Genomic DNA, 23,572 nt, shown 5'->3' with positions numbered 1-23,572 from the left:
AATCTCCCCCCAGGTAACCCCCAAACAAACAAAAAATCAGATTAAATAAAATTTACAGTGAATATATCCAGCAAACATCTGTATGTGCAATTAAATACTGTGTCTGTTACTGTGGCACGAACCTCAAACAAACAATATACAAGTGTTCTGGGGGTGGGAGGAGGCCCAAGTTTTAACTCTGTGAGATTTAGGGTGACAAGATGGGGTAAGTGAGAGGAAGGGGAAATCAATTTAGTTTTTCTTAATTCTGTCCATATAAATATATTCATAAAGACCAAAACAGAAAAGGAAGTTTGGGATGATAAGGTAATAGGAGAAAAGGAGGGTGGGATCCTCCTAATTCTACCTGGCCAAAGAATATGAAAGAAATTAGTTTCATGGCAGGAAAAGAAATTAAAAAATGATAGAGGAGGATGGGAAGCAGAGGGAAGCAGAGAAGCTCCAGTCAGAGAAGAAGGAGCATGGCAGAAGTGAGGAGTCCAGTACGCTCATCCTTGACTTGACTGCCAGAGGTTCCAGTTCCGCTTCTGTCTCCTACTTTCTGCCTCTGTCCATGGGCTGTCTGGGTCCCATGACCCTGTCCACCCTGTCTCCACCTCTGTGCCGGTCCCATTCCCTCCTCTGCTCATTGAGAACTGGCTCGCTCCAGGATCCTCAGGTCATAGTTCTTTTTGGCCACTCGAAGTTTGAAGCGACTCACAGAGTTGTTGAGGCGAAGGGAGGCATTTTGGGCAGCCAAGGGGCTGGGGAATACAGCCACGATGGTGTACAAGGCAGCAAGGTCCGAGTGGCGGCCATTCTCAGCAGTTCCACTGTTGTCCCCCCCACCTCCACCAGGCAACCCCTGAGCATCCTTGAGCCACTGGATCTTGGCGCCAGACATGGCGAGTTGAGTGAAGAGTTTGTCTGCTTCAGTACGGGTGATGCCTTCTGGGAGATCTGTCACCTCCAGCACCCGCCCCAAGACTGGAAGGGGGGAGAAAGAAAACATAGCTGTGAGATATGAGGAGTAGCAGGGACTGGGCTCAGGTCTGGCAGAGAAGTATCCAGCTAACCAAATCTATATGCACTATTCTCCAAAAATGAGCTGTTCCCATTTTGCTTGTCCCTCCCTTCCCCAAATCAACACAATCTCCCATATTTGAGACTCAGATCAAGGAAAATAGGAGAAAAACATCAACCTTTTCTCCTAGCCTACTCTTCATCTTCTAAAGATGCAGGCAAGGAGGAACTGAGAATGAGAATCCCAGGTTTACGATCTGTGGACTGACAGCTCTGAGTACTGATACTATGAAAGAAGTATGATTTTTCCTGATGTTCTTTAACATCAATCTGACAAAACAAGTTCCATAGTTTTCTTTCTACTCAGAGGCTGGTACAAATATAGTCTTCCCTCTTACCAGTTTTCCTCCATTTCTCTGTGTAGGAAACTCCTTCCAATAGAGGAATTCCAGAGAGATACTGTACGCTTAGTACGGAAATACAGGGGAGAGAACTATTCACCCACCTTCCCTGTCAGCCTTCTTCTTACTTCATTCTAGGATTATCAAACGTAGAAATGCAAGGGCTCAGTGGTCTCATCAGTATGTTCTTCCTAATTTTACCACTACCTTCTTCAGGACCTGGGATGGCTTGGTAATAACTGAGATACTTCTCTTTCCTCTTGAACATAAAGAGTTTCCATTCTGTTCTACACTATAACCTGTCTTTTTTTCCATCCACCCAGAAATGGACACACAGGGCTTGGGGCTAGAGAAAGGGAGATGGGCACTTTCTTAGGGGATTCAGCATCTTAACACTCACCAACATCAGCTGTCCCCAGGTCAGTAGAGGCAGATTTGAGTGCTTGTCTTTTGCCCCGATTTCCATGCTTCAATCCACTCTGACCCTTCAGCATTTGAAAGAAAATATCGCAGGTAAACAACCCAATGTCAGCCTTCCATCTCAATGTTGGCCTGAGAGATTAAGTAGCACCTAGTCCTGATGACTCTAACCCACAGTCAGATGGAACACGTTATGACCACTGAGGAGAAAAGTGTTTGTTTGTCCCCTTGGCACTGAGGTGAGTGGGAAGAATGAGTACAGGGACAAGGTAAAGCCCTGGAGCATCTCTACTTTGTCCATCCTCTCTGTGCTGTTTCCCCTGTCCACCAGGCAGCTTGCAGCAGATGGCTCAGCGACAGGATTTAAATGAGAAGGTAGGTCTGATGGTGTGAAGGTTCAATGAGAGGGGATGGGGGATATCCTTACCTGGTGCACTGTGTAAGTCGACTGGCCATGGAGCAAAGGAGGGCAGATGGACAGATTGTACTGTAACGGCTGGCCTAACAGGGAGTAGCGCCCGTCACCTAGGGAGGAAGAACAGGTAGTTTTTTGGGAGTTTGAGCTTCAGGGTATCAATTTTATGATACCTCAGAGGGCTCTGGAGACAGACAGCAACAATATACACAATTCCTACCCTTTTCTCTCACAAGTAAATGGTGATACGGGGTTCCCATGCCTATGACAGACAAAAGGCCCTAAAGAAATGATCAAGGAGGAAAACTCTATACCCATACAGATGTCTTTTATCTCTTAGATTCTCCCCACCTCCAAATCCAGGGCTCAACTTTCTGACTCACATGAAAAGTAATAAGTATAATGAATAAGCAAAGATATGGAACCAGACAAGCTTGTGTTTAAATCCTAGCTCTTTTACTGGTAATAATGTTAGACACAACTTTCCTTCATTATTGTTATTAGGAAGGTTAAAGGAATATATGTCAATATTGATAATACGTTGTTGTTGTTAAGTGCCGTCGAGTCGCAGGCGACTCATAGCAACTCTATGAAGGAGAGTCCTGGATGCCTGGGTGCCTTTCATCCTCTCTTCAAGTTCATAAGGTTTCCGGAGGCAAGCTATTATGGAAGTGGATGCCACTCCTCCTTCCAAGATAATACATTAAATACCACAAACATTAACTATATTATTGATAAAATTACATTTCAAAGTACTTTAAAATTTTAAAATCTTATCTTCCTCTTGTTAGTTAGCTCAATACATCCAAGACAGACAACATCCTATGTGTGAGTAACCCTACTTTATAGATTAGGAAACAGTTTGGTTCCAACTATAAGTAACTTGCTCAACATCACACGGCGATGGTGGATGCAGAGGTTGAATTGAATCTCTTTTAACCCCACTTTTAAAGCCATACTGTTTCTGACATGGCCCCACTTTCCAAGACCTCACATTTAACATAGAGGGTTAAACAATCTGGTTCATTAGAAAGTCCAGTGAACTTATTTTTCATGGTCCACAGTCACCAATCCTACTTAATGTTGAATACTTTGGAGTAAGTTAATTATGGGAAGCACTAGAGATGGATGAGTGTCTTGGGACAAAACAGGAATTGGAATTTTCAGAAGTTTTCTAAATAGAAAGGGAACAGTTAGCTCCCAGAGTTGAACCAGTCACAATGACTCCTGCCCATTATTACCCTTTAGATCTTCTCTTCAGACTGGGATTCAAAGGGTGAATTCTGTGGCATTCAAACCTAATTAATCTAACTCCTTTTACCTTGTGTTGTACCCCCAGGCCGGGGAAACTGTGTGAGGACAGGCAGGGGACTAAGTCCTGTGCAGACACTGCTGAGGCTGGTGACAGGAGAGGGTGCTGGGGACTGGGTAGGAGATGGGACAGGGCTGCTCATCTGTGTGTTGGCCTGTGGAAGAGAGGAGAACATGTCATATTAATATCAAATATTACGTTATGGCTTAGCTTAAAACTTACTCCCTCAGAAAAGAAATTTTCTCCCAAAGCAAGACTCCTCATTTAGACCGCTCCTTTAGCAATCAAATGAAAGTTTGTATTATTTGAATGTTTACTTTTAAACATTGTTTTAAGTATTCTTTGAGTAACTTTAAGTAGTATTCTATCTGCCACCTTTGATATTAGATTCCCTGCAATTGCATTCAATCTTCTATATTTGTATTTCTCTTCCAAAAATGGCTATGGAAAGATGTGTTAAGAACTGCTCAGTCAATGAAAAAGATGGCTCCTGTAAAATATCTAGCACTTCCTTGCCAAGATAAGGCTGGCCAGCAGGACTCACCTGGGGACTACCTTCAGGATTGTACAGGTCTCCAGGCTTCTGCCCCCGCTGGTCCACACTGTAATATTTACAGTGACTCCACTGGACCATAGATGGATTCTGGGGGGCCTGGGGTCCATTAGGGACATTCAACTGCATGACCACCACACCTGGTCCAGAAGGTGACACTCCTGAGGGGCAGAGAGAAAGCAGTTCGTGGTGAATTTAAACAGTATTCAGTCCTGAGTGGAAAAGGTGGCAAGCAAATCCCACCCACTAGCCTCAGGGTTGCTCAAACTCTCTCATGCCCGGAATCTCAGATGGTTGCTGATTCAGCTACTGATTCCTTCTCCCCAAGCCCGTGGAGGTAGGGGTGAAAGGAAGAGAGGTTCCAGATGCCAATGCTCTCCTGGTTTTACCTGATAAGGGGTTCTTTGGTATCCTTGGCAGAACATTAGTCCATTCTGTCTGAGTTGGGTATTACATGTCCAGGTCAGATTGCTTAAATGCTTGGGCACAGCACAGGCCCCAGCCTGGTCCTGGGCCAGGGCTGTAGGTTGTTTTTTTTGGTTTTTTTTTTTCCAGGCTTCCCGCCCCAGTTTCTTTTATTCCCTCTCCCTTTTCTTGTTGTGTACCACTGAATCGGATGCGATTGGCATAGGAGGAGATTGCTCCTCCTTCTCCAGTGGAGCAGCTGGTGGATTTGAACCGTGCGCCTTCAGTATTGCAGTGCAGCTTCTTGCCACTAGGCCACCAGAGCTCCCTATGCAGGTTTTTCTGATAATGGTGACAGATCTTGTCACCATTGTGATCTTGTGATCTTGTGACTCTGGAGAAGACTTAGTTTTAGTGAATCAGACCAACAACGTATTTCTTGGAAAAGAGTAGACTGAGTCAGAGAACAGTCAAAAAAGAGAAGATGTATGTAATGTTCAAGAAATGACAAATAATTAAAAGTGCTAAGACACAGACTATGTAGGGGGAGTAGTAAGAGATGAAATACACTTGTTTATCTATTCAATAATTATTGAACATTTTCTACGAGCTAGTTAAAATGCTGGGCACTGTATTTACAAATAAACTTGGTCAATGCTCTCATTTAGTGGACAGTCTATTAGGCAGACAGACATTAAACAAATTGTTGTTGTCAGAATGTGAGGTATGCTCTGCTAAAGAGTTTGAACTTGACCATGTTGTTTCTGGGAACAGAATTTATGCTTTGGTGAACTAAAATGGCTAAACATAGGATGGCTGAAGGAAGGGAAAGATTAGTTACAGGAAGAAGGGTTAGGAAAGTAAAGAAACAGAATAGAAATAAGAAAGTTTCAAATTAGGCCAGTGTTAGTAGGAATGGAGTGGAAGGGCTGGACCCCCCGACTCTGACGGATATATTGACAAGTTCAGATGAACAGACTAGATGTGCTACTGAGGTTGTAGACCGGCAACCAAAGATGATCATCTGCTCTCAGGATAGCGGAGGATAGGGATCAGCAAGGAGGGGCATTAATTCTTATATCTTCTTCATGGTGAAAAGAAAGAGATCAGGGAGAAATATTTTGATGGATAGTCCCTGCTGGGAGGGATGGGCAGGAGTTCTGCATCAGAGTGAGGGTGTGCTCTTGACCTCCTGGGCTATAACCCCACTGAGGAACAGGCTGGGTTCCTATGTGTGTAATGGTAAAGAAACGGAGCCTGAGGCTGTTCATTCTGAAACCTGCTGCAATGCTGCTGTTTTCGTGGTGTGGAGTTCTATCTCGGACTGCTGCTGCAGCCACCATCACACTGGTTTTTGTGACAGGAAATGTTGCAGCCTCTGCCCTGGGCACCAGTCATGCTGGGATGTCAGCGTGATTGCTTTTCTCAGGTAGTGTCGGTCAAAGGGAAGGAAGAGAAATGGTGGGAAGTCTGAAAGAGAAGCTCACGAGATACAGCATCTGTCACATCACATTCACCAATTTGTGATCCCTACTCTCTAAGGTTTATCTAGTAAGAGAGCACAAATACTCAGAAAGACATTTGTACTTCCTCATCCCCTGCTGAGAGGGACAAAGTATTTATTCATCAGCATGGTTTGTAAAAGGACCGGGGAAAATTGTAGTTGTGAGCGTCAGGTACTTAAAAGTCTACCTTCTTACTACAGATGCTTTGGGCATTTATTTCCCCATCTTGAAAGCCCCACCAATTCCACCATCCTCCTACAAAACTGCAATTGACCTCTTATTCAAACACTTCATTGCTAACTGAGGGACCAAGAAAAAAAAAATCAAATCTACAGCTTTTCTGGAAGGCAGCTCAGAATCTCAGCCTAATGCCCTGGGCCAGGAAAGGTGGGGGATGGGGAGTGAGGGGTACAGGTAGTAGGCATATGCAGATTCCCATTTACAGTGACAGAACAGCACAGAAGTATGGAAATGCTCTCTAATCCTAACATGTAGCCCTAAGAGGTTATTAGGGGGCTCAAAAGGGGTGGGGGAGAACACAGTCCTCATTATTTTCTCTGATCCTAACAAAAACAAAGTCAGGATTCTTAGCAGCAGCCTCTGTTCTGTGCTCTTCCCCACACTGAGTCCTCCCCTGCTGGCCTGGAGCATTGTTCCCTCACTCAGCCGAGGACACAGAGCACTACTCGGCTGATGAGCTGATTTTTATGCTTCTCTTCCTCCAGCCAAAAGCAGGTGGCATCCGTTAGCAGCTGAACTGTCGCTACTTCTTAATGGATGTGGCAGTAAGAAAAAATCAACCCCAAACCTAAACAACCCACTGTCCAGAGACAGCACCTACATATAATCAGGTTGGGGGAAGGAGCCTGGATTGGGGCTGAGGGTGGGAAGGGGAAGAAAGGGGTTGGATTAGGACATCAATTTCAGCTTGAAAGCTCTGAAAGGAGAGGGGACATGTGAATGGCTTTTTAAGTGGCATCATTAAACCTGGATAGAAAGGTCGATTGGACAGTGCAAACCACATAAATATAAACAGGTGACATTTATGTCTGGCAGAATTGTTTTTTCACTATTATTTTTAATTTTTTTTTTTAAATCACTGAAATCAGACTGATAAGCTTCTCCATACCACCAGAGGTCAAATCTATAGAACAAATGTCCAGAAAAATAAAATCCCTAGGCACCTTTTCCAAATTACAGAAGAGACTCCAACAAGATCAAGGTCTTTTTCTTTTTGGGGAAGTGGTGTCTTCAGGAAATGGGAGAAAAAAGTCAGTTTCGGAAACCCTTCAGCTATAGAATGAGTAAGTATGTGAGAGACTACTTCTGTATGTATCTTCTTTGTTGCTGTGTCATTGTGAACAGGAGTCTGTGTACAGGTATCATTGCCACTTCATGTTTGTGTGCATCTTTTCCAAACAGACATCCCTGTAGAAAACTCAAGGTGCATCATTTTAGTGGAAAGACAGTGTTTCCTGGGGTTATAGCTATGCTAATGTCATAGTGAGGAAATTAAGGTCCAGGCCTGGGATGAACTGAGTAGCTACAAAAATGTATTAATAAGCCAGAACAGTTGTTCCAGGAACAGCCAATTCTAATCCCTGCCTTTATTTTTGGACAAGTGACCATGTTGCTACATGGGAGGAGGGCGGGTAACTGTCCTTTTGGAGGTGACAGAAGAGCCCTTGTAGGCCTGCCTTCTGTCTTTCCACTAAAGAGTAAACTGAAAGGAAGGCAGAAACAGCATTTCTTCACCTTTTCCTTAGATTTCCATAAGCAGAGAATAAAGACGGTCTTATAGGCCATGTAGTTAAAACAGCACTCAGTCAGAAGCCTAGGATTAATCAGTGTAGCTAAAAAGAAAGGTGAGAAAACTAAGAAAATTCCAAAGAAGTAAGAAAAAGAGGGTTTTCTCTTTTTCTGTTGATTAAGGAAGAATCTAGATTATTTATGTCTTTCAACCTCAGCCTCGATCTCTGTAGTTACTAACTTCCAGAACAGAAACAATTTCAATTTATGTGATCCATTATTGGGTCCAGAGCAGGTTAATTCCTGTTGCTGATTCAAAGATCTTGTGGTTGGGGTGTTTTATTTTTTTAATAAATGATGAATAGATGTAACTACAGAGGGATCTAATTGCTATTCCTAACAGATGTAATGATATACCACTGTGAATACACACAAAAATGTGCCTACTAGCAAATCCATATGCACAAGCACACACTTACTCCAATAAGCAAGGGACAAAACGCCCTGAGGTACCAAGCACCACCATAGGCTACAGAAAGGTTCTTGAAACTGGTTTCTAAAATTTCCATAATCCACTGGGAATTTCAAGGCCAAATGCCCCTGGCAGCAATGAGAGGAAGTACTAGAGAGACCAATCATATAATAAAGTGTAAGGTGTTGAATTTAAACTTTGCAGCCTGGAAGAGATCTGTGGCTTGGATCAACACAGAAGTCATTGCTCCTTGAAAGTAAGAATTGATCATGTCTTTGAACAAGACTGGTTTTGAAATTCCCTTCATAGCATTTAACACTGTAAGAGTGCAAAAAACCTGTAAACGAAAAAAAACCCCAACAACATCCAATTCTAAAAGTGAAAACATTGGTGAAGTACCCATGTCTCACCAGAAGAGGGCACTCTGACATTCCTATAATAAGCAGGGTTTGGGATGGTTGGAGGCTAAATTAAGACTTCCTCACACTCCAGAACTCCTGAACCTTCTTTAAGTACAGCGTAATACTATGTCGGGGTAGGGGGAATGGAAAATAAACAAGGGCAGTGGTATGTGGTGAGTTAGGGAGTTTCCGGCAAAGGCAGATAATGAAAGAATGTAAGGCAGATAAGTGAAAGCCTATTCACCTGGGATGCTTGGCCTCATAAGAGAGCTTTCAATAAATTAACACGATAGCCATTTCTTTCTCACTGAAGAGAAAGGTATATGGATGCCGGCTGAAAATGTGTTATTAACAATGAGATTTAGAAAGTCCAAGTTACTAGGACTGTGACCACAGGCAAGTCATTTAACCTTTCTGAGTCTTAATTTCCTCTTCATGAAGTTGTGGTGAAGATTACAATGCCATAATGTATATAAGCACACACTGAAAACTTCTAAACAAATAGAAGATATGACTTGAACATATTATCAGCCTCCACACTCTCAATGGAAAAGAAAAATTGTCTATTGGAATAATGAGTACAGGAGACAAAGGTAAGCACTTCATTTTCCAAAGGCATGAGAGGACAACGCAGGATTCAGCAAAAAACAAAAACAAAAACAAAAAAACAAACAAACAAAAAACCGGAAATAGGAAACCAATCAACAGATGCAGCTTTTGGGACAGTTTCAGTACCTCTAGAAAACACCTGTCAAGGAAACACTCTGCTCTCTCCTAGTGATAAAGTCAGTTGAGACAAATCCACCAATCTCCAAACTCTTTGTCCTTCCCAATCCAAGAGCAAAAGCCCTTATTAAGTAACATTTTGCCCCTGATAGTAGCCAAGACTTTCCCAACTCTTCATCCCCTTACCTGAGTACTGCTGTGGCATCTGTGATGGACTGCAGGGAGAGGGAGATTGAGGCATCTGGTACTGCTCAGAACCAGGAGGTTGCAGAAACCCCACTGAAGGGCTGTAGAGATGGAGAAGAGAGGAGTGGTGAAACAGCAGAGGGAGGAACACAGCTCCTGGCAAACAGCTGCTACTTCCTGGGCCTCCCCATGGGAAGCTGAGGCAGCTCCAAGCCATTCCCAGACCAATTTGCCATGCAATTTCTAAAATCACTCATCAGTTCAAAGTTAATTATACATATTTGTACTTGATCATCTTTCAATTAAGAAGCTGCTAATCAGTTCTATAGATGGAATGTTAGCGATACATGCTCTTCCTAACAGTGTGGAAACACAGACACATACATGTGCATCACACACACACACACACACACACACACACACACACACACACAGATTCTGAAACATATAACAGAAACACAGACAAAGAGTGTGTCAGATATATAGGGCTAGGGAAGATAGATGAGTAATAAAAAACCTAAGGAGATCTCTGATTTTTAGATATATACATAATGGCTGACAGCCAGCTGAAGATAAATGAGGGAAAATACCCCCTTCAACGCTAGGCAACAAGGAGGCATATATAAAAATAGACAGATGTATATACACCAGCACTGAGAGATTACACAGAAACAAGACAAATGTTGTGTTCTAGTTTCAGCTCTGCTAAGTCATTTGGCTTTATTATTAACAACCCTAGATGTTAATAAAGAAATAAATTTCTTTATTTATTAGCTATGACCTAATTGAGCTAAACATAAACACATAGAAGTACATGCCATATGAAATTTGCTCAGATACAAAGGTACACAGAAAGATACATATACATAAGCTCCAAAATTACTTCTCTTACTGGTGAATATTCTCTGTCTCATAGTTCCAAGTTTCATTAGTTTGGGGAGGGGGGAGAAAAAGGTAAAATCTCTGTCTCTGAAGATGAAATCTTTTTCTGCTGATAAGCTCTTATTACAACACAAATCAAAGGTGAGAAAAGGAACATAAACTCCCTCATGTTCTACCTGCTTTAGGGCTTCACTAGGATCTCTACTTCTGCCTTTCTTGGGCCACTGGCAATAAAACCATGGTGCAATAGTTGGTGAGAGTCTATGAGAGAAGAGCCTCCACTCTCGGGAGTCCTCACCTCGTACCGTTCTGCTGAGCTGGTGGGATCATGCTGTAGTATACTGGCACGCCCCCTGCTGACAGGCCCCCTTGCACAGACTGGCTCACAGGGACCAGCATTGGTTGCTGGAAAGCTGGCTGGACCACATTTTGCGAGTCATTACCGACTGGGACCTGGGAAGAGACAAAAAGAGGATGGATTATCGTTCTCCTATTGAGCTCATCAAGAGAACAGCCTAATAATCATCACTAGACTAGGGCACTACAACTTCCTGTCTAACTTTTAAGAGACCCTTCTGTTTTTCACATCTGCTTAAAAGAAATGCTTACAAAGCTTTCCCACTCTTCTCCACTTTCCAAATTCAATTCTTGGGCATCTTCCTTCTCTGGAGGAAGGAGCCTGATTTGTTTTGGGCATATACATATTTTTTATGGATGTATGAAGACCAAAGAATTTAAATAAAGATTTTCTCAGATGCTCTGGGCTCTTTCTCCCTCAGAATAAAACTAACAAATTTGGTATTGGAATTGTCAGTCTCGAAGATTCTGGAAGGCTGTCTTCCTTTTCATTCCCCCAAGGAGTAAGTGGTCTTCCCCTACTCAGAAGATACCCACTTGGTAAGAAGGCAGTGGAGTGTACTGAACCACCAGGCCTTGCATCTGGCTGCCTATGCTGCTCCTCTGGTTGCTGAGCAGGCCCTGATTCTGTGGTTGCTGGACCCCAATCATGCCTTGGTAAGCCGCTTGCTGCTGGTTTGGCATCATGGGCTGTAAACCTATGGATGGGCAAGGCAGGAAAAAAACAAAGTAGTCTGGTCTCTATAGTGTTCAAACAAAAAACACTCAAACATTCTGCTGTGAAGTTGATTCTGTTTCACGGTGACCCTCCACGGGTTTTCCAAAGCTGTAAATCTTAACAGAAGGAGACTGCTTATCTCTCTTCCGTGAAGTTACTAGTGGATCCAAACCACTGACTTATCAATGAGTGTAGCCTGATACCTTAGTCACTATGCCACCCGGGGTCCTTCAGTAATGTTTAGTAGGTCATATTCTAACAGCAATTTCCCCCTTCCATTCTGTTCTTTTCCTGGAAATTCTAGGTTTCTCTTTTAGACTTAATCATTACTGCTTCTTCTTCTTTTTGGATGGAGAAAATAATCTTTGATTCTTAGCTCCCACGCTTATTTTTTGACCGCCTTCTTCTGCCAGAAGTTCCTCTTACCAGGCTGCTGGGATGGCTGAGGCAGCTGTTGACCACGCTGGGGGCTGTAGGCCACCGAGTGAGAGAGAGGTCGGTATTGCTGGCTGGAGTTTGGATACTGTCCAGGAGGATAGTAAGAAACCTGGATCTATGGTGAAAGTAAAGAGATGTGTGAGGGCTTCTCGTGATTAGCTCCAACATTCTCAAACATTAAGTGCATGAGTTGATGGCCAAAAATCTGTAAATGGCCATATTCTGAACCAGAAATTGGAGGATCAATATAAAAGTTTGAAAGTAAAAAGAAGAATCTGTGTTACATAGAAAGAACATGTGGCTAGGATATTTTGTGTGCCATTAAGTGGCAACCGACTCATAGCAGACACTCCAATGGGCTTTTAGAGGCTGTACATTACACGGGAGAAGACTGCCATCTTTCTCCTTTAGAGAAGCTGGTGGATTTGAACCACCTGTGTTTGGGTTGGTAGCACTAGGCCACCAGAGCTCCTTTATGTGTCCCCTTTGTTCTACCTACATTAGGGAAAGAAAAAAGCATTGTAACAGTAGGCATGCAGAATTAGTGATTTAAATCAGGCACCTGAGTAGCTCACCTGTTGAGGGGGCTGCATGTAGCCCTGGGGTGGCAGGACTTGCTGAGTAGGTGGTGCATGGCTAGAGGTGGAAAAGTTGGAAGTGGGGAGGGGTTGTCCTGTGGAAGCCATGATGAAGCTAGTTTGCTGCGGGTGCTGGGAAATAAGTGGCGGCTGGAACAGAGCTGAAGATGGGTCTGTTGCTTCAGTCGAACCTTGGCGGCTAAGGCTCATCTGTCCAAAGGGGTTGCTGAGGTCATCTGCCTATTGACAGAACAAGGAGTGAAAGGACTGAGGCTATATCCAGCCTCATCTCTTTGGTTTCAACACAGACAGACAGCAATAACAATCTTTTGTTATACAAATCTGGAAATATTCTGCTTCTGTCCTAGTAGGAAGTGTTTTTTAATCCTAAACCTCTCCTTCTGGAACTTTAAACTGCTGTGAAGAGTTGTCTGAAGCTCAACTCCAGAGCCAGTCTCTGTAACATATTTAACAACAGCTACCCTGATTATGATCTTTATTAAGATTCTTCCTGGGGAGATGGAAGGAATGACATAATTACCATAAATAAAAGCACAGAATTAATTATTGGGTTAAAGATTTTAAGAGTCTTTCTTCTCATGCCCCCAGTCATACAAAGGGCCCTCCATTGCTCTAAGTCCAGCTCTTATAAAAAAGGACCCAAATAATCTCTTGAGGCTGTTATGGATGGGCAGGTTCATGTGATTCCCCAGCTCTGACTACACAGGGGAAACACTGCTGGGTTCCCACTCCTGCTGCTTATCTCCTAGCTTCCTCTCCAGATCATTTCCACCTCTGTTCTCTGACATCAGCCTAGAGTTCTCCTGCCCTTTAGAAACAGCTTCCAATTCTCGCCTCTGAAAGGAGGCCAGGGTGAGTAGCTGAGCTAGAGAGCAAGACTGAATGGCCTGTCTGTAATTACCTCTCTCATGGCCCTCTTCTAAGCAGTAACGGTGATGGTGTTCCATCTCTCACTTATATAGTAATAGCTTAGGCTTTGTTAGCTTTCTCATCCCTCCTGCTCTCTGGACAGTAATTCTCTCTCTCTCGCTCTCACACACACACAGACACACACACACAGACACACACACACACACACACACACACACACACACACTCACACCTCAACCACTGATACACGAGAACAGGAGACCTTTTGCAAAAGAAACTAGCAGAAACCAAAAGACAATGCTTTCCTGTAGTTTCAATTTTCACTCTGATCTTCATTTTAGCTGTTCTGCTACCTTACTAAAAATAGAAGACAAAAGACTGAATTGAAGATTATTTTGAGGTCCATACTCCAGGACTTTTCAGAATAAGAGGTAGGAGATCAAAGAGGGGATTTTAACGAAAAACAAGAGAAATGTGGTTAATAGGAAAACAACAACAACCAACCCCATTAAAAAAGTGTTCTTGTGTAACAATGAGTTAATGAATAAAAATCTAACTTTCCTGTAAACTTTTGTTAAAATCACAATTAAAAAATTTTATTAAATCCACCCCCATATTCTTTTAGCTATGATGTTTTCAAATACCAGTCAAATCAGATACTAAAATAATTTGTCGTTAGGATCTAAACAATTTAAGTAGTATGAACGATGCAGTACATATAAGATGTTTGAATATGGGACATTTTAAGTTTCTACCAGGGACATAAGAAAAATCTTCATGGTTATTTTAAAATAATTTACAGAGAACCATAGTATACATGGCCAGGGAGTAAATGAGATGAGCTATACATGGTAGAGAGAGGAGGAGTACAGGTTTGAAAAGCATTCAACTGTTTCTTTTCCTGAGTAAATGCAAAAAACCCACAATGTTCTTTTTTGTCTTACATTTAGTATCTTTTGCTACCTATAGTGCTATGATGAGGACATGAGAATGGAGTATACTCCAACTCATTTTGGTCCCTCAAGAAACACAACATGGTTCCCATAAAAAAGCACAGCATACTTGCAAAGTCATCCCAGACAGACCCACAGACACAGGCCACAAATGGACAAGAACAAAAAGGAGGGATGGAGTTTATACCATGTTGTACTGCTGGGGCGGAGAGACTGGCAGAAGGACTTGGGGACAGGAGCTTGGAGAGAACTGAACAGGCTGCGGAGAGGGCTGCAGAGTCGGGACTGGCTGTAGACCAGCAGAGAAGCATGTGGAAAATGTAAGAGAAAAGGAAGTCACAAGAGAGGTAAGGGGGAAAAGATGGGGAGGGAGAAGAGAGGAACAACAAGTTAATCACAAAAGAAATTTCACATGAATAGCAAGGCTGGCTGGAGACCAAGCCTGAAAGAGCTTGTGGCTTTCACATCTGACAAATAGGCAATCTCTCCTATCAGAAGAAACCTGGTTCATGCCTCATCCCATCAGCTGCTCAGAACTCTGTAAATATTGAGGGCAGTCTTAAAAATCCCAGGACTAGGTTGGCCTGTCTGATTCCACGGCTTTTTCCAAGGCATTCTAACTGCCCATAGAGTACTACTACAGCTTTTTTTGAATGCCCACTTGAGAAGGGATTCCTATCTGCACTGTGTACTGCCTCTGAAGGAAGGGTCATCTAAGATGTAGCTCAGCTCTCCCTGACACATTCTTGATTTCACACCATTTCTCTCCTGGAGCAAGTGTTCATTCATAAGATCATCGTTTCCCTGAAGACAAAAAGGAAAAAACACCCAGTTAATGCCTGCTTCTGGCTATTTCCTCTAGCTCCATGATTGCTCTTCTAGTCTGTGGAGGTAGTTTGAAAAATCTGCCCCATAAGCAAGAAGGGAGGAATCTCAGAATATAAATAGCCTGGTTTTAGCTTTTGTTCCTCCAGTGCTCTCACTAGCCTCAAGTGGGGAGATTTACTGGGAAAATGGTATGTCAGACAAACTAATGGACTGTTATTTTTTCTTCTTCTCCAGCCATCCTAATCACCTCAACAGTTCTTTGGTAGCAGCCCCCGGTGGTAAAATGGATGAGATGTGAGAGGAGGGATGGGTGAGGAATAACATTTATAAATAATGTCTCATTTCAGTTTATAATAATCCTATAGGGTGAAAAAAGATAACCCTTACTTAGTAGTTAAGAAAGTGAAGACTTAGGAAGCTTTGATGGCCTAGTGGCAAGAAGCTGTGCTACAATCCTAAAGATGCACAGTTCAAATACACTAGATGGCTCCGCTGGAGAAGGAAGGCAATCTCCTCCTGTGCCAGTCAGATCTGACGGATGGCACACAACAGAAAAAAAGAAAAAAAATAATAAAAATAGGAAAAGAAAGTTAAGACTTAAAGCCACCAGAGGCACAAAAATTACGCTCTAGGTGCTGAGAGCATCAACACAGAAGGAGAATCAGGAATACAGGAGGAAAAAATGCAGTAATTGCTTTGATGAATAAATGTTTCCTTTGCCTTGAGACCAGAAGAGCTGGAGAAGTACCCAGCTATCCTGATTGAATATTTTGAGCAAAGAGTCCATAGAAGAATCCTGATGAGAAGGGGCAAATTTCAAACTCTCATGGATGAACTAGTGAAACTATTGCCTTGACAATAATCTTTAAATCTTGAAACAGAAATATTCTCTGGCATCTTCTTAAAACATACCTGCCTACATAGGATCAAAATGACAACAGTCAATGAAATGATTAGACAGTGACTTAATGGAAAAAAAGAAAAACTCAGAAAAAAAGAGAGTCAGAATGGTTGTACAATTTGAAGAATGCACTCAGTGTCACCACCACAACAATGAGAGTATAACAATAACAACACAGAGAGAGCTACGCTGGCCTAGTGGACAGAAAGGTATGCTACCAAGCCAAAAGTGGATGATTTTAATCTGTGGCACTCAAGCCTAGTTTAAACTGGTTTGTGTGTTTTGTTTTTTCCAAATATTCTTCTACGTGGTATAGCACTAGTCTGCACTGCTGTACAGAGGTAACTCATGGCTGCTATGATGCTAAACACTGTGACACTGATGTGCCAAATACAATAAAGGTGGACAGTGTTTGGTGGAGCTTCCCAATTAAATCAAGGTTGGAAGCAGGAATGGCATCCACTTCCGAAATGGCTTGCCTCCGGAAACCCTAAGAACAGTGCTCAGATCTTTCATTCATAGGGTCGCTATGAGTCGTCTACAACTCAACGGCACTTAACAACAACAGTAACAACAGTCAGTGTCACTGTAGAAATTATTAAATTGGTATATATTATATATGTTATGTAATTTTTAGTATCAACAAAACCAATTTTTTTTTTAAAAGGACTCAGAAGTAAAATCATTCATTAGGATCACATAGCTAATAAAGAGTTGGAATGAAACAGTTCTACTAGATACATTCTTTCTACTCTAATCCCTTAGAATTAGGCAGGAAAAGTTAAGTAAAATAATCTAAGCACCTCCCTAGGTCCTCCCTGTCCAGATGGAGAGTATAAAGAGTTTATGTGCAGGGGTAAGCAAAAATATCACTTGCAATTGAAGTCTTGCTGATGATTATCCCAAAATGGCTCACCAACAGAGATCCGCCACAAATTCAAACTGGATTTAGAAGAGGCCATGGCACTAGAAACGTCAGAAAGATCTTGGCTGAAAGTCAGAAGGATGCCTATCTGTGCTACTGACTATGCAAAATTTGACTGTGTGGATCATAACAAATTATGGCTAACATTAAGAAGAATGGGAATCCGAGAACACTTTATTATGCTCATGCAAAATCTATACTTTTGATCAAGAAACTGAGGTTAAAAAAACACCACCACCACAAAAGAAACCCCAACAACAAAATTTAAAAAAAAAAGCGCAGCTGAGGTCCGAACAGAGCAAAGGAACACTACATGGTTTAAAATCAAGGAATGTGTGTGTCAGGGTTGTATCCTTTTCTCATACCTATTCAACTTGTATGCTGAACAAATCATTTCAGGTTTTGGACTTTATTAAGAAGAATGTGGCATGAGAATCAGAGCAAGATTCATCAAGAACATGTATATGCAGAAGATATAACCTTGCTTGCCAAAAGCGAAAAGGACTTTAAATGCTTGCTGCAGAAGATAAAAGACTATAGCTTTCAATACAGATTATATATTTTTTAAAATTTTATTATTTATTTTGTGTGCATGTACCATCAATTGGATCTGACTGGTACAGGAGGAGATTGTCCCTCCTGCTCCAGCAGAGCATCTGGTGGATTCGAACTGCTTGATATGGGTTATATCTTAACATCAAGAAAACAAAAATCCTCACCACTGGGAAATAGATAGATGGAGAAAAGGCTGACGCTGTCAATGATTTCATCTGGTTTGAGTCCACCCTTGGCACCAGCAGCCAAGAAATCACAAGATGTACTGCACTAACAAAATCTGCTACCAAGGACCTTTCTAAGGTGTTAAGGAACAATGAATGATGTCAGTTTAAAGACAAAAGTTTAGAAGGCTAAACTGATTCAAGCCATGGTTTTTTTTTAATTACTTGTTATGCATTTGAAAGTTGAATAATAACTAAGGATGACAGACGAAGAATCAATGCCTTTGAGTTATGGTGTTGGAAATGAGTACTGAATATTGCATGGACTGCCAAGTGCAAACAGAATTGTCCTTGGAGGCAAGTATGGTGAAACTTTATCTCATATATTAGCAGCGGCCAGTCCTTGGAAAAGGCCATCATGCTTGGAAATATGAAGGGCCACAGAAAGAGACCAAGACCATAAATGAGATGGACTGACACAGTGACTGTAAACAGGCTCTTGTATGTCAGAGATGATGAAGAGGGTGCAGGATAGGGTAAGGTTCAGAGCCACTGCTCAATGGTTTCTGACAGTAGTAATAGACAATGTGCAGGAGCATGGTATCTCATTCTTCCTGATACACATCTCTGTGAAGATTTTTCCACAAAGGGATAAATATTCTAGGAAGCAGAATCCTAGGATGAGAAAGCAAAACCCAACCCAAGCTGCAGTCATTGAGTTAATTTTGATTTACGGTGATGAGAGAAGAGGCGAGGACTCACCTTGTACTTCACTCAGCAGCCTCTCTCCATATCCTTCCTGTTACTCCAACTCTCCTAACATCTGGTAACTGCTTACTCTCCACTGCGATAAGACTTTGGTCTCTATAGATTAATTTCCTTAAGACCTGGTCTGAAGCAAAACCAGCTCATATCAGTTCCTGAAGCATGTGAAGAAACTTGACTTGTGACTGAAAACTGACCTTTGCAAGCAAGAAGTAAAGCCTACCAGTAAAGGGATTGAACCAAGGACTTTGCTCCACAGTACATGTGCACTATCCCATAATAAATGCTGTCTCTTGCCCAGAAGCCTCTTCAACACTGTAATTTTGGAAACCCAGCTGCAAACAGATCTAATTATCATAATTCCTATTATATGTGGCCATTTTCCAGAATTCTCTGTCTTCTCTTACATATGAAACTCCTTCACCTCTAAATATTTTTACGCTGTTGTTGGGTACCGTTGAGTTGGAATCGACGTATAGCTGACCCTCCGGTGGGTTTTCAGAGGCAGTTAATCACACAGGAGGAGACTGCTCATCCTTCTCCTGTGAAGTGTCTGGTGGTCTCGAAGTGCTTTTGGGACTGCATTGCATCTTCTTGCCACTAGGCCACAAGAACTTCCTAAATAGCTTTATAAACTCCTCAAAATTTTTTGTTCAGTGCGTCATGGATTAGCAGTGCCATGAGATTCTCCACACCTACCTTTTTTAAGGTCATCTCAAACTTGCAAAGTATTTTTTCTTTAAATAAACTTGCTTGTATGAAAAGTTCTGGTTTCTCACTTCATCATTCTTGAGATTTGGAAAGCAGTTATCTGGCAACAATAGTTTCAATGGAGTAGTCAAGACTGCAAATCTTTATGGGAGGAGATTGCCTCATCTTTCTCCTCCGAGAGTGGCTGGTGGATTTAAACTCAACTTTTCAGTTAGGAGTCCAGTATTTAACACAGTATGCCACCTGGCTCCTTCTAGGAAATCAGCACACTCCCTCCTCAAAAGAAACGTATTCCATAGGCTTTAACAGATGACCTGATTACCAGGAGTAAGTAAGTGGAAAGTCAATTTGGTTAGAAAGAAGTGATTAAGAATCTACTACATGATGTGGGACAGATGCTGCTGTAACTTTAAACTTTTAGCTTTACTGGAAGACCAATTTCCTATAAACCATGAGATTCCATATATAAATGCTAGCCAAGATGCTCAGCTAGCAGCTTGTTGATATTCATTATTGTTAGTGTACGGTAAGGAATGATAAACTGCTTGTACAGGTGACTTTTAAATACAGTTCCTATCATCTTTCATCTTTTGGGGAGGAGATAACTTGGATGAGGCCTTATATATTTGGAGAGGGAAGAGTGGTTGCAGGAATAGTGAAGTGATAAAACTTTAGGAAAATGGTTTATCTCACATTTGTGAAATCGAGGAATGCTCCATTGACCTGGGATGAGGAAAGTGGAGAAAGGTGTGGGTATTAGAGCTATTTTTTTGTTTTTCTATTACCTTTCTCAATTACAGTCTCAGACTTCAGAGCCAAGGATCAGCAAAGCCACAAGGAAACCAGAGACTGACCCTAAGGAATGTGACTGCCATCTACTGGTGAAGTCTGGGCTAGGTCATTGCTTCCTGTTAAGTACCTTTGAGTTGGAACCCACCCATAGCTGACCCTTCAGCAGGTTTTAAGAGGCAGTAAATTGACGCTCCATCTCACAAACTTTGGGCATGGGACCAGGAAGGACCAGTTCTTGGAGGATGTCATACTCAGAAGGGTGGAGGTACAGTGCAGGAGAGGAAGATCCCAGATGAGACGGACTGATACAGTAACTGGGGCAATAAGGGCAGGTGTGTTGGAATCAGTGAGACTGGCTCAGGACAGGGCAGGGTTCAGAGTTTACATAGGGCTGCTATGAGTCACAGACACTTTGATGGCATATAATAACAAATTACAAATTGCACAGAAGGAGACTGCCCATCTTTCTCTCAGAGAGTAGCTGGTGGATTTGAACAGTGTGTGTGCCTTTGGATTGGCAGCATAAGCTCCTTATCCTAGTCCATCAGAGTGCCCTCATTTATTCTTAGATGCTTGATAACAGATGCAGGATAGGCCGAGATTACTTTTTTAAACAACATATCTTACATATTACATCAAATCATGTAGCTTTTGTCAATTTTATTCTTTTCCAAAAAAGGCTTTTTGCTTCCAATCACATGACAGATAATTTCAAATGCAAAATTCAATCCACAGTGGTACAGCACGTAGTATGATGAGTTCAACAGTCCAAGACTTTTTTTCCTCATACAGTAACTAATTTATTCTCATTTTTGCCCCCCTCATACAAGAGCTCATTATTATTATTATTATTTTAAATACTTTTAATGAGCATTTACAGAGATTTTGGATTTCCATTCATTCACTGCTGCACTTCTCTCCCTGCCCAGCCCTCCCTCCCAAGTTATTATTATTTTTTTAATATAAACTTTTACCATTTGCTTAACCCACCTGTGCGACCCTATGCTTATGCCCCTCACCCATCTTTACCCCTGTGCTCCCACCATCACCATCACCTTAGATCCTCATATACATTTAACTAGTTGTCTATAGTAATTCATTTTTAAAATGGTATTTAAGCAAAAGTTTAATCCAGCAATCCCATGATTAAGTATATATTCTGAAGAAGTAAGAGCTGTGATACCAACACCCATGTTCACTGCAGCATTATTACAATAGCAGAGAAATGGAAGATAACCTGATGAATATAAAGAAATTATATGCATACTAGGGAGAATTATGTAATACTAAGAAACAGAAAAGAGTTTGCAGAACACTACTGAGTGAAATAAATAAGACACTTACAAAAAGACAAATATTGTATAAGATCACTATTAAAAAGAGTCAAGAAAGAGTTACAGGGAGAACCATTCTTGGATGGTTACTAAGGATGGGAAGGGAGGGAAAAGGTAGTGAAAGTGACTCAAGAGATAGTTACTTTTTCACTCACTTATTGCTGCCAGTTGAAACCAACTCCCAGCTGACCTGCCAATGAGTTTCCAAGGCAGTAAATTGCAAACGAGGAGACTGCATTTTTTCTCCCACAGAGCCAGTGGTAGATTTTGAACTGCCAGAGAGGCATCATCTTTGCATTAGCAGTGCAATTCCCTATGGACCAGAACTACCAGAGCTTCCTACATTGATAACAGACACATATTAAGATGGGTGAAGGAAGAGGCAATTATCAATAAGGAGTGAGCAGCACAATTATCACTAAAGAAAGGGAAGACATAGGTGTAAGGAGGATTAGTGGAAATCAGAGCTTTGGAGAGGAAGTGTGAAAAGTACAGCAATTTCATTGTGAATATTGAAATTTATATTATAGAACAAAATGAGTACAAATGGTCCCTTTTAAAGAACCCTACTCCATTTTAGGAGTGTTGGTGGCCTAGTGGCAAGAAATTGTGCTGTAATCCTGAAGCCTCGCAGTTTGAAACTATGAGTTGTTCCACAGAAGAAGGATGGACAATCTTCTCCTGTCTGACTAAGTGCCTGTGAAAACCTGCTGGAGGGTCAGCTGTGGGTCGGTTCTGACTCTACGGTACCAACACCAACAAGACTACCACCACCACTAACTCCATTTTAAGTAAATTTGACAAAAGGTAGCCACCAATCCTTTAATCTTAGCCTTGTTCTTTCATTTTACAGACATAAAGAATATGCCAAGAAGGGAAAGAGCATAGTTTCATTCACTTCATCCTCAGATCTAGTATAAATGCCTTTTTGCTGCAGTGCTAAAGGCAATTACCCTTTTTCAAAGTGAGGAGGACCTGAAGCACATGCTGCAGAGGATCAAGGACTGAAGCCTCCAATATGGATTGAGGCTCAATGTCAAGAAGACAAAGATTCTCACCGCTGGGCCAATTGGCAGCATCAGGATGGATGATGAAGAGACTGACATTGTTCACAGCTTTAGTTTGCTTGGCTCCACAGTCAACACTCTTGGCACCAGCAGCCAGGAAATTCAAAGATGTATCGCCATGGGAACATTCACTGTTAGGGACCTCTCCAAAGTACTGAAGAGCAATGGTGTCTCTCTGGAGACTAAGGTGCACCTGATACAGGCCATGGCCTTTGCAATCACGTGTTATGCATCAGAGAGTTGGACAATGACTAAGGAGGATAGAAGGAGAATTGATGCCTTTGAGTTGTGGTGCTGGAGACGAGTATTGAGGGTACCATGGATTGCTAGGAAAACAAACAGATTCATACTGGAAAGGGTTAAACCGGGCAGCTCCTTGGAGACAAGGATTATGAGGCTCCGTCTAACATACTTTGGACATGTTGTAAGGAGGGACTGGTCCTTGGAGAGGGACATCATGCTTAGGAGGGTGGAGGGACAGCGCAGGAGAGGAAGTCCCTCTATGAGGTGGATTGATTCAGTAACTAGGATAATCGGGATGGGTGTGTTGGAGACAGTGCGATTGGCACAGGACAGAGCAGAGTTTAGGAGTGTTGTACATAGGGTCACTATGAGGCTCAAGCGACTCTTAACATAACAACAACAACAACAACATAGTGATAATGGTGAATAAGTTTCTGAGGGAATAGAGATCTCCACATCAATTATCTTCAATACCCCTATCCCCAATCTACAGGGCCAGGTCTAAATACCAAATTCCATAGTGATCAGTCTAATACCAAAGGATAATCTACTGACTCTCAAGCTAGTAATTCTAATAGCAAGCACAGAATCGAAAAAGAATTCCGGTTTAGGCTGGTCATTTACACACCTTTTTGAGAATGCTTCTGGTACTAAATGTCTTTTCTTTCTATTTAGTTCTTTACTTCTACTCTTGCTGGATGTTTCCAGGTATAGAAGTAAGGTGAAAGCAGAGAGAGAATTAAAAGAGGGAGTAATTGGAGCAAGACTGTTTACATGTACTCTAGGGGGAAAAAGGTCATACCTTTAGAAATTTACACACATAGACACACAGTAGGAGAGAGGCTGAGGGCAAAAGCTCAGAGTCGGTACTCCACTATACACATATATATGTACATATACATATATACATATATACATATATA

The 23,572-nt window shown here is 41.9% G+C and overlaps 1 protein-coding gene across 1 annotated transcript in view; it reads right to left on the bottom strand.

The window, feature by feature from the left end:
- Nucleotides 1-574: 574 nt before the first annotated feature.
- The window catches only part of R3HDM2 (R3H domain containing 2), a 91,665-nt gene continuing 68,667 nt past the window's right edge, over nucleotides 575-23,572 (bottom strand). The window contains exons 12-21 of the mRNA XM_006897672.1: nucleotides 12,518-12,760; nucleotides 11,931-12,057; nucleotides 11,324-11,484; nucleotides 10,728-10,882; nucleotides 9,548-9,648; nucleotides 4,095-4,264; nucleotides 3,560-3,704; nucleotides 2,251-2,348; nucleotides 1,804-1,888; nucleotides 575-966 (exon numbers count right to left, since the gene is read on the bottom strand). Coding sequence (XP_006897734.1) covers nucleotides 626-966; nucleotides 1,804-1,888; nucleotides 2,251-2,348; nucleotides 3,560-3,704; nucleotides 4,095-4,264; nucleotides 9,548-9,648; nucleotides 10,728-10,882; nucleotides 11,324-11,484; nucleotides 11,931-12,057; nucleotides 12,518-12,760 — 1,626 coding nt within the window. The 3' untranslated portion in view covers nucleotides 575-625. The remainder of the gene's footprint in view (nucleotides 967-1,803; nucleotides 1,889-2,250; nucleotides 2,349-3,559; nucleotides 3,705-4,094; nucleotides 4,265-9,547; nucleotides 9,649-10,727; nucleotides 10,883-11,323; nucleotides 11,485-11,930; nucleotides 12,058-12,517; nucleotides 12,761-23,572) is intronic.

The sequence above is a fragment of the Elephantulus edwardii genome, unplaced genomic scaffold (assembly GCF_000299155.1).
Source record: "Elephantulus edwardii isolate Elephantulus edwardi_28Jun2011 unplaced genomic scaffold, EleEdw1.0 scaffold00212, whole genome shotgun sequence".
In the NCBI taxonomy this organism is placed as follows: domain Eukaryota; kingdom Metazoa; phylum Chordata; class Mammalia; order Macroscelidea; family Macroscelididae; genus Elephantulus; species Elephantulus edwardii.
The sequence above is the reverse complement of the archived record's forward strand: the minus strand, read 5'-3'. Positions and strand labels throughout refer to the sequence as shown.